The sequence below is a fragment of the Nelumbo lutea genome, chromosome 6 (genome assembly GCF_056320005.1).
Source record: "Nelumbo lutea isolate HS-2025 chromosome 6, American lotus-T2T, whole genome shotgun sequence".
NCBI lineage: Eukaryota > Viridiplantae > Streptophyta > Magnoliopsida > Proteales > Nelumbonaceae > Nelumbo > Nelumbo lutea.
Window position 1 is genome coordinate 31,149,537 of NC_142689.1, and position 14,537 is coordinate 31,164,073.

Sequence of the window (14,537 nt, forward strand, 5' to 3'; positions counted from 1 at the left end):
ATAGGCCTTATCAGCTAGCATGTTACCCACCTTCCGGAGCGGAACGGACTCCTGCAGCTTGGGCTGAGGATGTCAGGAATGTTTTGTGAGACTCACGGCAGTCCAACTATATAAGGACATCAGCCCTTGATACCAGGAACGCGAGATCATTTGCTATATAGCTTATTAGCACACAATTTCCAGCTTGCACGTTAATATACTGAATTAAGCAGCGGAAATAACTCACTGGATTGACCACCCTGGGTTGTCTGATTAGCTAGATAAACCATCAGGTGCGAGCTGTGTTCCTGCTAGGAACATCCGAGTCGTGCACTATGAGTCCTGTTTCACCCTAAAATCAATTTTGAGCCAAAAACCATTGACTTTGTTAATAACCCGCTGACCTGTCCACTCAAATAACGGTTTTTGGCCGTAATTTTATTTTAATTATTTTATCTTTTAAATCAGAGATTCAGAATGCATCATCCATTTGAAGCAGACGGTCAAATCATTCCAAAATGGTTTCGTGACGGTCCGATTTTTAAAACCTTTGTCGTTTACTCTACAATTCATAGACGTATACATTGCCATGAATACTATTACATCACCCTCAACGTGTCATAATGTTGAGGTCTATATCAATTCATTTAAGGAGCCCAACTTGTCATAATGTTGATCGGTCGGCACGTAATGTGAAGATAGTGGATAAGCATGTGTAAATATCACTTCTTTGTCGCCTTGCTTCATCTTTCTGACTTTCTCTGCGTAATTGAATGGGATTGGTGCATGTCTTAAGCAATCTAACAAGGGCCCACTGCAATAAAGCTCCATGCCTTCGGAAAGACATCTTTTTTAGCACAGAGATCGTCACTCCCCGCCTTTTACTTTTCGACTTTTAAAGGACTGTTTGCCAAGTTGAGCTAAACACCCAGAAATTCTGGAAACTGACTTCTCTTACCGTATTGAACATCATTTTCAACTGAACGATTCATTTAATTTTCTTCCTTTTAGGTATATATAAGCAAATTTTCTTGATTTCTCGGATCCAACCCTCCAAACTATCCAACTTATATGTGCTTGAAAGCCTTGCCCTAGATTAATCCCAATATTACAATTGGAGCTTTGTAAGCTCAAGCCCGAGAAATTGTTAATGAGTTCTTCAGTGCAGTGTGAAGTTCCTGCACCACAATCCATACCAAAGCCCGAATCAAGGAAAAAACTTTGGCTATTTGGGGTATGGTTTTCAAAATCAGATTGAACAGAATGGTTATATTGGAAAAATTGGGAATCGGTTCCATTTTACCCTAAAACTATATTTTGGTGGAAGAACTATTGATTCGGTCAGTGATTCTTTGATTTGAGGGGTCGAACTGTTGATTTAATCAGTGATTTTTTGATTTGAGGGGTTAAACTGTTAAACTGTTGATCTAGACAATGGTTTTGACCTTTTTTTTTTAATTAAAATGGACCATCCATTTAAACTGAACAATCAAATCATTCCACCTGAAAACCAATGCTCAGAATAATTCTCTGTCTGATCCAATTTTAAAAACTTTGATTTTGTGCAAACAGCCTAAGCTGTTGAAAACATTTTCAGGTATAAAATATCATGCCAAAAAGTTGAATATGGGCGACAATTAAGTAAAAGCTTTACTTAGCATTTCCTTTGGTAAGACAACCCCCACAGTACTAAAAATATATAGGGATAAGCAACCTACAGCTCACTGCAGAATTCTGAATTACAATTCCCCATAGTCTACTGGTGGCCCCCTATAAACCGTACCTTGCCTATGAATTTGACATCAGTTGGTCATTCTCCCCGGTGGTCACGAGTCATTATATTCATGATGTGCGACATGAAACTAGTTATGGGATCTCACAACACACCCTTTGCCATCTATTAGGAACATCTCCCGGATGATATTATCAGAACCAGTGATGTCATCATCAGGACATGGGGGAGATGTACTATAGGACGTTGTAGGATGCCTCTTTGTGAGGCACAGATCTGAACTCAAAATTTATAGTTTGTATTCTTTTTAAAATTTTTATTGATTTTCTAAATGTATTATTTTAAAAGTATGCATGCTATAATACCTTCTTTTGTTCACTATTATAATAATTTTAATAATAAACCTCACTTGACAAACGTAGGCAGCTTAAAAAGTATTTAAATAGCATGCAGAGAGAGATAAGGGGCTGGTGCCGTAATTGAACACTTCAACAGTCCAACCAACGTCAGTTGGGACTTAAGAACCTCAATTAAGCAAACGTGACAATCACAGGGATAAGAACCCAATAACAACTGAAGCCTATACATAGGTGTCATACCGTGTGACGTAATTGCTTGAGAGAGAGAGAGAGGGAGAAGGTAGGTTATTCAGGTCTTAACAGTACTTCTGATCAACAAAGACGTCAAGAAAGAGAGGGCCACGTGTGTTGACGTGGGTGCATTAGAAGACTTATGACTGATAGAGGAAGATAGAAGGCCTTACGACCTACTGAATTAATTGTTACGACTCCTTGGGTGTAATTGTGACTTAAAAGTTTTTTTGAGTCTTAATTGCATGTTTAGTTGTTTATCACTGGTATATATGTTGGAGACATCTTACTCCAATCCCAAACGGTTGGGATTAAGGCTTTGGTCACCAATTGTTACGTTAGACCATTTTCGTTAGAGGCATCATAAAACAGACCTAATCAATTCAATAAATTAGATTTTTTTTAATAGCAATATTAGTAGAGAGAATTATTAAGGCTTTGATCATTAATGGGTACGACAAGGAATCTTCTTCTTCTTATTTGAAACATCTCCGGTTCAATAATGGAGGACTAGTTAGAGGCGCGTGCAAACGTACACGTCACAGGCATGTGTTTAACGAGAGAGATGGCAGCCTGGTCACTATACCTGTTCATGGGTTGGGTCGGGTTGGGCTGGGCTTTCGCTTTGGATTAACAGAATTTTCTAAGGCCCGAACCCGACCATCGGGCTTATAACTTGGGCCTGAGCCCGGCCCTCATAAAAAGCTCGAAGCTCGGCCTGGGCCCGAGCCCGAAATTTAACTCATACTGTTAGCGATTGAATAGAAAGAGAAAGAGAGAGATTATAAAGAAAATAATAAAAAATGTATATATTAAATTATAAATATATATTTTAATAAATATTATATTATTTATATATTTTATATAATATATAAAATACATATTATATATTTTATAAAATATATAATGCTGAATCAGGCTGGGCTGGGCTTGGGCCAGGCTTTTTTGACAAATCCCGAGCCTAGCCCGAAACACAATCGGGCTTACTATGTTAGGCCCGAGGTCAGGCCTACGGGCCTAATTACATGACCAAGCCCAACTGAGGTGCGGGCTGTGTCAGGCCATCGAGCTATCCGACCCATGAACAGGTCTGTTAATTTTTATTTAAGTTTGAGTTTGAAAGGAATATAAATGTAAATATTTAGATTACAAAACTTTATATTTATGTTATACATATTTGCATTTATACTGCTTACAAGGGGCATCAATAAAACCAAACCCATTACTCATATGTTGTTAAAACCGGACCAAGAGAGGTCACCATCAACTTAATTAGTAGTCCCCATCTTGTCCTGTTGTCTGAATACATGTAACTTGGCTAGTAGTCTGGCTGGCTGAATACATTTTCTCCTTACAGAACAGAGCAAACTCAGCAAGTGGGTTCCAAATTAATGCATGGACCGTACCTTCTTTAATGTCTTCAATTAACCAAATAAAAAAAAAAAAAACACAACTAGTTAGATGATGGACAAAGCATATGTTTATGTCTAACCAAAGCATATGACAAACAAATTTTCACCAGGCCAAAGATGGATCCTTCTCTGTTGTGGAGACATCGAAAAGAGCCATGTTTTTTACCATTTTTCTGACCCTTTGCTTATAAGAAGAGCAAATAGAAATTTCAACACGGCGGTTGTTCAGATCAGTGTTTTCAAACCGTAATTGACCCTATATGGTTGGACCATTCTACTCAGGAACTGTCTAGGCAATTAGTTCTCTTTCACCCCTAACCTGTTTTTTGGCCAAAAACTATTAAATTGGTCAGCAATCTACTGATTTGGGTGGTTGAACTTTTGATCCTCAACCTAAATAATAGTTTTTTAACCATTTTTAGTTTATTTTAACATTTTTTTAATTGGAACAAATCATCCATTTGAACCAGACAATCAAACCGCTGACCCAGAAATCGGTGGCCAAAGTAGTTCCAATTCTGGGTCAGTTTTTAAAACATTGGTTCAGATTAGACTTGTTCATGGGCCAGGCCGGGCTTTGCCTTTTTATAAACAGAAAATTACTAGGCCCGAGCCAGAACCCAACTTTGATAGGTATTTTATAACACATTACTAACATATTATATACTATATAACATTTTATACATTTAATATATGCAATACTTTTTTTTCTATTAATTTTATTATTATATAATATATATTATGCATTATTATCATATATATATATATATATATATATATATATATTATTTCTGTTAAATATTTAATACTATCGGGCCAGACTTGGGCTGAATTTATTTGGGAAAGCCCAAGCCCAGCCCAAAAAATAATCGGGCCTGATTTTTAGAGTCCAAACCCAAACCCGCAAACTGAAAATTTTGTCCAAAACTGATTTAAAATGGGCTGAGCCAACCCGCCCATGAACAGGTCTAGTTTAGATGGAATCACATGGATCATATAAAACAGACTTGGATAATCCAGTCTCTATTGGCAAGCTAGCTGCATTTCCACCCAACAAGGAGGCTAGGTTTTACACATCAAAGATTCAAAGGCAGTTAGCTAGTCTTACAGGTCCCTCATATATCAGATATATATATATATATATATAGTCTTACAGGTCCCCAGCTAGAGCTGAAAAATGAACTTTTTCATCAATAACTGAATGCAGCAAATTAAATGGTTGTGAAAATGCATGCCCACCAAACAACAAGGATTGCACACCCACAAAATAATCGGGCCTGATTTTTAGAGTCCAAACCCAAACCCGCAAAATGAAAATTTTGTCCAAAGCTGATTTAAAATGGGCTGAGCCAACCCCGCCCATGAACAGGTCTAGTTTAGATGGAATCACATGGATCATATAAAACAGACTTGGATAATCCAGTCTCTATTGGCAAGCTAGCTGCATTTCCACCCAACAAGGAGGCTAGGTTTTACACATCAAAGATTCAAAGGCAGTTAGCTAGTCTTACAGGTCCCTCATATATATATATATATAGTCTGGATTGGCTGTTGCTCCCTGACACTGTGACACACCCACCTCCACGGCCCCAGCTAGAGCTGAAAAATGAACTTTTTCATCAATAACTGAATGCAGCAAATTAAATGGTTGTGAAAATGCATGCCCACCTAACAACAAGGATTGCACACCCACAAAGGAAAAGTACATGCTCTCACAAAAACAAAACAATCCAGCTGTGTTCCATGTTTTCAGAGAGAATTGTAAATGGCACACTAAGACAACCAGGGAACCAAATCCAAACATGCTGACTACAACCCATATGGATATGGCTGTGGCCTACACACATACACTGAGCTAGCTTACCTACTGAAGCAAATTTTAGGTCTGATTCTTCGTTCATGCACTGATGCACATGCCAAGTTGCAAACCCTAAATCAGGCCTGCTATGAGATGAATTTGGTATTGACTCAGAATATGATAAAAGTTTCCTATTAAATTCCCATTAATGTATACTTCAATGTATACTTTAATTTTGCCATGTATTTTTCTTCTATCTTTTACTTTTTTGCTCCAAGGTATTGAACAAAAAAAAAGTGTATTAAAACCGGACTATCTTCCCATATACCCCTCTCTGCATCATGTCACACTTTCATTCTTCACATTTATGTTATAACCTATTTGTTTTTTTAAGGCTGTATTTGTTTGCAATTTAAATCTAAATAGGATACAAATTTTGTACCTAGTTCAGTTTTATATCCGTTTGTTTGTTATTATGTCTGCATTTGAAAACGATGCAAATAAATGTGAATGCAAATATGTAGAGTATAAAACAGTTCATATAAATTTGTAAAGTTGGGTTAGTTTTATACTGACAAATTTATCTTCTTACCAAACAACTTTTAGCTGTAATTGATGCAAACATAAATTTCAGTAAAGCATATACTTTTTTTTTAATAAAAAACCCACTTGAATGCAAATTTACTTCTTTTTATAGATGTACTTTTACATCTTATTATCAATGTAAATATACATTGGAAAATGTGTTTTCTGTCTTTTGTCAATGCACAAATATAATGTTGCCAAACACAGGCAAAAGTGAACTAGAGTGCAAATTTACCCTGAACCAGGATTTACACTCCACTTGCAACGTTTCCAAACGCAGCCTAAATTTGCACTCTTATTTGATTCAAGATTTGCACTTATTGCCTCGTTTGTATCCATTAATAGTGCAAATTTTGCATATGAAAAACTGATACAAAATTTGTATAGCTTTCTCCTACATTTATTCTCTCTTGTATGAAGTGGAGGCCACATCATCAATTTACTTCCTATCTTACTCCTCCCAAATAAATAACCTTTCTCCCCGCACACCTCATTTCTATTGACCACATCATTTTACTTCTTACAAACAAACAAACAAAAGGCAAAACTAAACTAGGATTTACACTCAATTCATTTGCACTTCCATGCATTTTAAATTAGTACAAATGATGAAATTTGCACAACAAGTTGAGCCTAATGCTCAGCTGAACTTATCTTGTTAACATCCTTTACTTGGAATTTCCTTCTCTAACAGGTTTGATTTCACATTATTTTGTACAAGTTGTAGATAAACTACCTGGGGTTTCCATTAATAATAAATACCCCCTTCAACTTATCTATTAATTTCAGATACCTTCACTTTGTTAAATAGCATGTGATGATCGCATTATAGATTTAAACTATCATGATACCCATTTTAATGTTGTCAATTATATGATGGTCAAAATCAAGCAAGTATTTTAAAATGAAAGAGTGGAGGCAGATTTGGCAATCTGCAAATTGAGGCCTACCTACTTAGTATTTGAAAATAAAATTACAGTGTATATGTGAAATGTCAAAGATGCTTTGCTTATTTTATTGCGTATATTGGTGTGATGCAGTAAAAAAAAGGAAATTAATAAGTTCTATGAAAACATGTAAGAAATAGAGAAGACGTCGCGATCTAAGTGAGTATGTCAATCCATTTATAAATATAAATGGTTTTTCTTTCTTTCTTTTCCTTTTCTTACTTTTTTTTTTCTTTCAAACCAAACGTAGCCTTATAGTACACATTTATCAATCTAGTGAAATATCAGAATTTCCAAATTTAGCTTCAATTAAGACTTTTTTTTATTTTGGTCTATGTTTAGTTGGTTTCTAATAAGGAATAAGTTGTTTTCTTTGCATATGTTTCTTTCTCTTTGGGATTAAGTTGTTTTCTTCGTGGCTTCTCTGAGCATAAATTGTTTTTGACCTGCGCTAGGGTTTCACTTCTTTTTAGTTTTTACCAAAGGGAGTAATTGTAATGTTAGACACTGCAGAAACATGGGGTGGGTATCTTTTATTGTTGGAAAGCCCAAGTAGGAGATATATGTAATTTACCATATTACTTTTGTAATTAAGAAAAAGTCAAAAAGTAGAAGCTGAATTAACGTGGTCAAATCATGCAGGCTCAACGTTAAAATCTCCAAACAGCCCCGAAAAGACATATTTAAAGGCTTCACTTTTTTAGGAATTAGGTATTAAGACAGTCCTTTGGGGTGAAATTAACCAGTCCGGATTTCCTACTAACTCAATTCTACCATCCTCTCTACTAACCCAATAAAACAATGCCACCTATACCTAAACATGCTTTAAAATCTTAACTTTTGCAAGTAGTTAACATCTGTTATTGCCCTCCGTTAGAAATCTTTTCTTAAAAAATTCTTTTTCTTGTGCACGATTTCTTTGTAATTCCTCTCACCCTCTCCTTTCTGGTGTTGCCGGAATTTATTATATTCACCGGAATGGATGCCCTCAACCATAAGTTTCACTACACAACCATTGAACTAGAATCAACTAAGATGAATGCACAGGAGGTGATGAGAAAAAGCGAGGAGTATGTAAAGCAGTTGCTTGCTTGCTTGCCAAGAAAGAGATGAAGCACAAGATCAGTTGCAGGGACTAGTTAACAATGCCTTGCCATTAGGTCCAACTGAAATCTGCACTGTTTTTCCATGTGTTCAACCTGAGAGTCGTCGTTTGCAACCAAAGATGGCAAATTCAAGCGTTACTGAGTCTTGATAGTCTCTAAGAAACATTCAATCACCACTCCCACGGTTCCTCCCCTTTTGATTCCTTCATTGAAAACATGAACATTGCTGATTCAAGTAACACAGGCGTGCAACATCATCCCTTTGTCCAAGAATGTAACAAGTTAATCCCCATGGATATGGTATCTGCTGAAAATAGTGGTATTGTGTCTAAATGTTCAACAGAGGTGGATCGGGCTTCTCTAGTAATTGATTGTCTGGTTAAGGGAAAGCAGTTTCCCCAAAAGGGGAGACTCTTGCAGGCTGTAATAGAAGCAGGACCACTGCTTCAAACACTTATCGTGGCAGGTCCTTTACCTCAGTGGCGAAATCCTCCCCCTCTTTAGCCCTTAAATATCCCACATGTTTCCATTAAAGGGTGTGATCCTGAAACAATTAATCGGACTCCAAATAACAACCCAAATTAAAATGTTCAAACTTCTTTCAATTCTTCATCGATGAATATAACAAATTCCAGCAACATCAGAAAGGAAAGGGTGAGAGGAATTACAAAGAAATCATGCACAAGAACAAGAATTTTTTAGGAAAAGATATCTAACGGAAGGGCAATAACAGCTGTTAACTATTTGCAAAAGTTAGGATTCTAACGCATGTTTAGGTATAGATGGCATTGTTTTATTGGGTTAGTAGAGAGGATCGTAGAAAATCCGGACCGGAAATTAACTAGTTTTAAGCCATGTTCTTGTGTCTTTTGGTTTGATAAAAGGGGCTTTGAATGAAAATTTTCCTATTAAAATTATCATCTTCATCACCATCCCCCTCCTCTTCATCATCGTCATTATTATCACCATCATCAACATCATTGTCATCATTAGCATTGAATAATAATATCTCGCCAGCCTAACATAAATCATGGCCATGGATGAATTCACATCTACTGCGACCATAGTCACAGCATTCCCTCAGCAATGGAAATTACAAAGTAGGCCAAGACTTGAATAGAGAGCTTCAAGCATGGACTCCCACCACAAATCCAAGAGACTGCCTTTGTTGGCTGAGTGAAAATTCTGGAGAAAGCTTAATTATGTGCATTCAACACTAAACGAATAGTATAAGGATGGATTGAGTTAAGCATTTACCTACTAAGATAATGACCGGCCTGATATATATAAATGCTCGACCCTAGATCAATTGGCTATGTTTAGTTTAGAAAAATCAAAACCTAAACCAGATCAGGCCGCTGGCCGGCCGGAGTTTTCAGGCCAGGTGATTTTTTTTTCTAAGTTTGTATGTTCAATCTTTACAAACAAGCTACGTTCTTAAATATGGATGTTCTAGACTTCTTTTACGCTGTGATAATTGATTAATTTTCTATAAGTCTTTCTTTCTATAGTCAACAACATGATTTGAGCTAGTCCACAAATTCAAAAATCCAACCAGACTAGCTTCTTTTTCAGCCAAAGAAAAAAGACGAAAATTTTCACAAAGATTTCACTCGAGGGTTCTATTAATCAGCTTCGATTCATTCACTGTTTTTCGCTTAAATCTTAAATTCATTAATTCATTCTATCTGTATAAACTTCCACCTTGAATCCTTCATATTTTTATTAACTAAAGGCCGAAAATTAGAAATTGGGATTTGAATTTTTCATGGAATGCCAAAACATACTTAAAATAATTAATCAAATCTTTCTATATATTAAACAAATAAACAAACAAGAAACGCAACGTTTCTACGTTCGACGTGCAGCTCCGTATATGTACAATATCCCAAATAACTCACAACAGAAACCTGACACAGTTCGCCGGAAAGTTTGGTCGCCAGTGACCGTGAAACCTCTTAGATAACCATAAGTTGATGGTAACCTAGTGATGGATGGGGAGATAACGGCGATAGCGGAGGGACGTTAAAGATTCCCTTAACGTCCGTCGTTTCCCAAACAGACGCCCAATTGGAAGGTGTTAAAGGGCGAGCAGTCGAAACGCTGGTCGTGGTGTTTTCTGTCTCCGGTGACCTTTCCCTTTTAACTGGCTTCATCTCTACTTGTTCTTTTACTTGTGTCTCTTCTGCTTCGATTTCTCGGCGTCTTTTCTGGGAAATGTTTGTCGGTGGGTCAGATGTTTTGCCGGCCTCGAGAGGGAAGTTGAGAATCGCTTTGCTTCCACGCATCTTGAAGGCCGCTCGGTCGTAAGCTCTTGCGGCTTCGACGGCTGTGTCGAAGGTTCCCAGCCAAACCCTAGATCCTCGGCGGTTCGGGTCCCGGATTTCGGCTGCGAATTTCCCCCATGGCCGCTGCCTTACGCCTCTGTAATGCCTTCTCTCCTCAGAATCCGACGGTTTCTGGTTCGAAACAGTCACTACCGGTTGAGCCGGTTCGTTGAAGTCGGACCATTCGAATTTCTGTACGGAAGGGAGAGAGATCTTCAGCGACGGACGTCGTTCGTTGAAACTCGAGCTGGAGCTCGAGCTCAGGGATTTCGGGGTGGTCAAGTCGGCGATTTGAGGCTTCGTTTCAAATTGAAAGAAAACGTCTTGGTTATCATTGAATGGAATACGATTAGGGGGAAGCTCCAATACACCGTTATCATCCTTCTCGTTGAGTTTCAGATAGTCAGAGATTTCAATTTCTGGTTCTGGAGCCAGTGGCCCAGACATGGACGGGTAGAGAGCACCGTTAAAAGCTCCATCTTTAAGCTCGGAAGCTGAAACATCAGAGCTTGCAGTGTAGGAGGCGAATGAATCGGATTTAGAGATCAAAACTTGTGGTTTGTCTCCAAAAGTAGCTATTCCATTGATCTTGGGGGTGAGCTCGTTCAAGAAGCTTTCGAAGGAGGCGAAGTCCTCGAGGAGGTGTTGTCTTATGAGATCCAGAGCTGAAGCTTCGTCCGCCGTCGCCATGACGGGAGAGCTCATTAAGTTCTTTGAAGCTTTGAAGAAGCGAAGACGAAGCGAAGACCAGAGGAGAGATCGATAAGATAAGAAGAAGAAGAAGAATTCGAAATTCGAATTGGGATAGAGAGCCAAGATGATTGAAAGTGGAATGAAGGGAGTGATGGAGTGGTGGTATATAAGGCGGTGAGGAATTTGTCTGGAGATGGAAATGGCGACTCTTTCATGGGAGGTTCCACGATGGGCGAACGAAGCATCCCACTTACTTTTTATGGTCTTTAGTTTTTCGACGGAGGGATGAAAGCCTTACAATTTATTATTTATTCTTCAGGATAAAGATAAAACCTATTTCCAGGGTACTTCCAAAGAACAATCAGTTTGACGAATATGCCCCTTGCATTAGAATACCAAAACCAAATAAGGCTACAGAAATTAAATTATTAAGTTTAATTTATTTCTTGGAAATGATATATTATGAAATAACGTGATTAAGGGATGGTTATTAGTAATTAATTTGTGATTTTCATCTTTGTGTTACTGCCATGCCCGTGGTGGCTCATGGTCTGTGCCTGACTTAGACTGTTAACCAATCCCCCAATTTTTCTATTAAAGCTTTGTTTTGAAGAATTACTCTTGTGAAATTCAACAAAAGCACCTGATGGCTGAACGTTTATTGTGTGCAAATGTGGTTGGCTTCTTCTTCCACATGATTTAAGCAGGATGACGGTAGGAAACATTGGATTGGATTGATTTGAGTCAAGTTGTTTAGAAGAAGAATCCTAATTAAGTATGCAAGTATAGGGCAAATAAATTAATTCGAAATAAATCATGGTTTAATCATGTCAAGAATAATATTTTTAATTCCAAAAGAATAAGGGTCCATTCAATTTTTTTTTTTTTTTTTGGTTTAGAGTGGGGAGAAAGTTGGTGAATGAGAATTTTTAATTGTTCCTATTAACCAAAAAAACCCAAGTTCTTTTTTCAGATTTATGTGGGATTCATGAAAATTTTATTTTTTATGGATATCTCCGCGGATAAATAACTTTTACATCTGGAAAAAAGTTGATAATATTTTAATGGGACAAAATTGCCCCTTATAATAATGGTTTTTTATGACTAAAACAGTCATTATTTTATTTAACTGGAAAATAAAAGAAATAGGGTAAACTTACCAGCAAAAAGAGGAGGCTGGGGGATTTTGTATTTTGCTCAATAAATTGCTTGATTTTGCTACTAATAATTAAAAAGAAAGAGACAAAAATAAATGGGTTGTTAAAAAGCCGTTTTTTTAGCAAAAATCGGCTCCAGATCATTGATTGAATAGTTCTAGCTAGCTAGAAGAATTTGTACGTCTCTGGCATCTCAAAACAGTATTCCTGGTTACAGTCACAGGCCCCATATATCATCCTATATGAGGGAAAATCAATATATATATATATATATATATCTGTATTAATTAAGGCATTATTTGCAGCCATCCACCCATTACTTTGTGCTCTGATTAATCTCCATATTATTCTTCTGTTGCATCACTTCTCTCTCAAGATTAAAGAGAGTCTTATAAATCCAATTAAGTAAAGAATATTTGATTCATCAATCTGATGGAACAAAACTAATGCATGGGATGATCTATTGATTACGAGAAAGTGAACAAATAAGGTGGGCACCTACGTAAGGTATCAAAAAGAAGACTAAGACCGCATAAAAAATGGTTGAGAATGGGATGGGTTCCACCCTTATTACATGGGCTGGTTCACTGGTTTCTTTTACTCTTTCTATTCCTTGACTCATTAATGACTCATCTTCTGCAGCTGACCGCTCGTTTCCTTCTAATATTTGGTCCAAGAGATTATGTTTGAAAGTTATTTTCTTCATTTATTTGAAATATTCAAATAGTTGTTTTGTAATTCGTATATATCAGAAGAAATACGTCAAAAATGTTCTTTTTGAAAGGAGAAACACCAAAATACTTTTAAACCAATAACGGATAAGCAACTATAGTGCATTTGATTTGCAATTAAAATTGAAATCAAAATCAAAATCTCTATGAATAGAAAACAAAATGATCTATTCCCATAGTATTTTTGGCTCAGACAGAAATGGGAATCGGAATTATTGGAATTAACTTGAATAGGATTTCATTCATGAGGGGTAGAAAAATATTATTCCACCAGAAATGAAAATAGAATGCTGATTCCACCCGACCAAACAGTACCAATTAAAATGATTTATTTCTAACCCTTATTCCTGTAAATCAAACGGGCCCTTAATTTAAATTAAAATATCAAGATTTTTTCCTAATTAAACGAGTAATTGGAATGTGTTTGGGCGTCCATTGCCCTCCAAGCCGGCTTGATCTTATCCACATAAAGTGAGAACAAACTTGCTAGAGTAGCGCTGCCATGCATGCACGTTCCTCTCGCTCAATTATATCCTCCCCCTACCCCACCAACTTGCGCAGCTTGGCCTCATTCATTGCCAACTTAGCTGTCAGTTCTGTTTGTATCCCTCCCGATTCCTAGCAGTCTGCAAGTCTAGTTTTTTTACCGAAAACCAATGTTTGAAGTTTAAACACGTGGAAAATTCTGATAAATTTACAGTGTTCCAAATCAGCATCTTCAATTCTACTCTACCGACGTACGTCGCCCACGTTCTCTGATTTTTCTTCTAGCGACTGTCTTTGATCAGTCCGGAGAAAAGTAGCAGCTATCCGTTATCAACGTACCTTGCCACGTGTCCTATATTAGGAGACAAAAGACCAAGAACTAACGTTGAAAGGTCCTATAACCCTACCAAATTAGCCTACCTGGACCAAAATAACTTCTTTATTTTTTGAAATTTCTAATCCTAATTCCTAACATCACAGTACAGCCAAATACAAGCAGCGAAAGCACACAGTTTCATACTTCCATCTAAGCTTATCTTTTGGCCCACTGAATCTCCATAGCGGGACCCAGTTGATCCCTGGCTGGTAACTTGATACTGATCTTTAAGATACGTGACAAGTGGCAAATATAGGGCCTGGACAGCTGTACAGGTTTATGCCTATTATCTTCTCCTAATTGTGAAGATGTCCTATCGTCAGAGACAAAACAGAGTGATTGAATGTTTTATTATTATTTTATATATTTTTTTGTTTGATAATTAAGATCAAATGGATAGGATCATCCAAACGCATAGGTGGGTCCAATATGTAAATTTATTTTTTTATTATTTTCGTGTTTTGTGTTGTATGATACCAAAACAAATTGCGTCACGTGGATGCATGGATAAAGTCGTCCCAGATACCATCCACGGAATATGGAACCTTTAGACTAGTCACGTATTCAATCTTTGACTCAAGGACGTCAACTGTGCTTATTATAATACTCATATAATTA

General features: G+C 37.1%; 1 protein-coding gene across 1 annotated transcript; it reads right to left on the reverse strand.

Annotated features, from left to right (window-relative positions):
• Positions 1 to 9,933: 9,933 nt before the first annotated feature.
• Positions 9,934 to 11,442, reverse strand: LOC148848339 (ethylene-responsive transcription factor 5-like). Its single transcript, XM_088951847.1, has one exon. The coding sequence runs from the start codon at positions 11,179 to 11,181 to the stop codon at positions 10,108 to 10,110; it is 1,074 nt and encodes a 357-aa protein (XP_088807973.1). The 5' UTR covers positions 11,182 to 11,442; the 3' UTR covers positions 9,934 to 10,107.
• Positions 11,443 to 14,537: the final 3,095 nt, after the last annotated feature.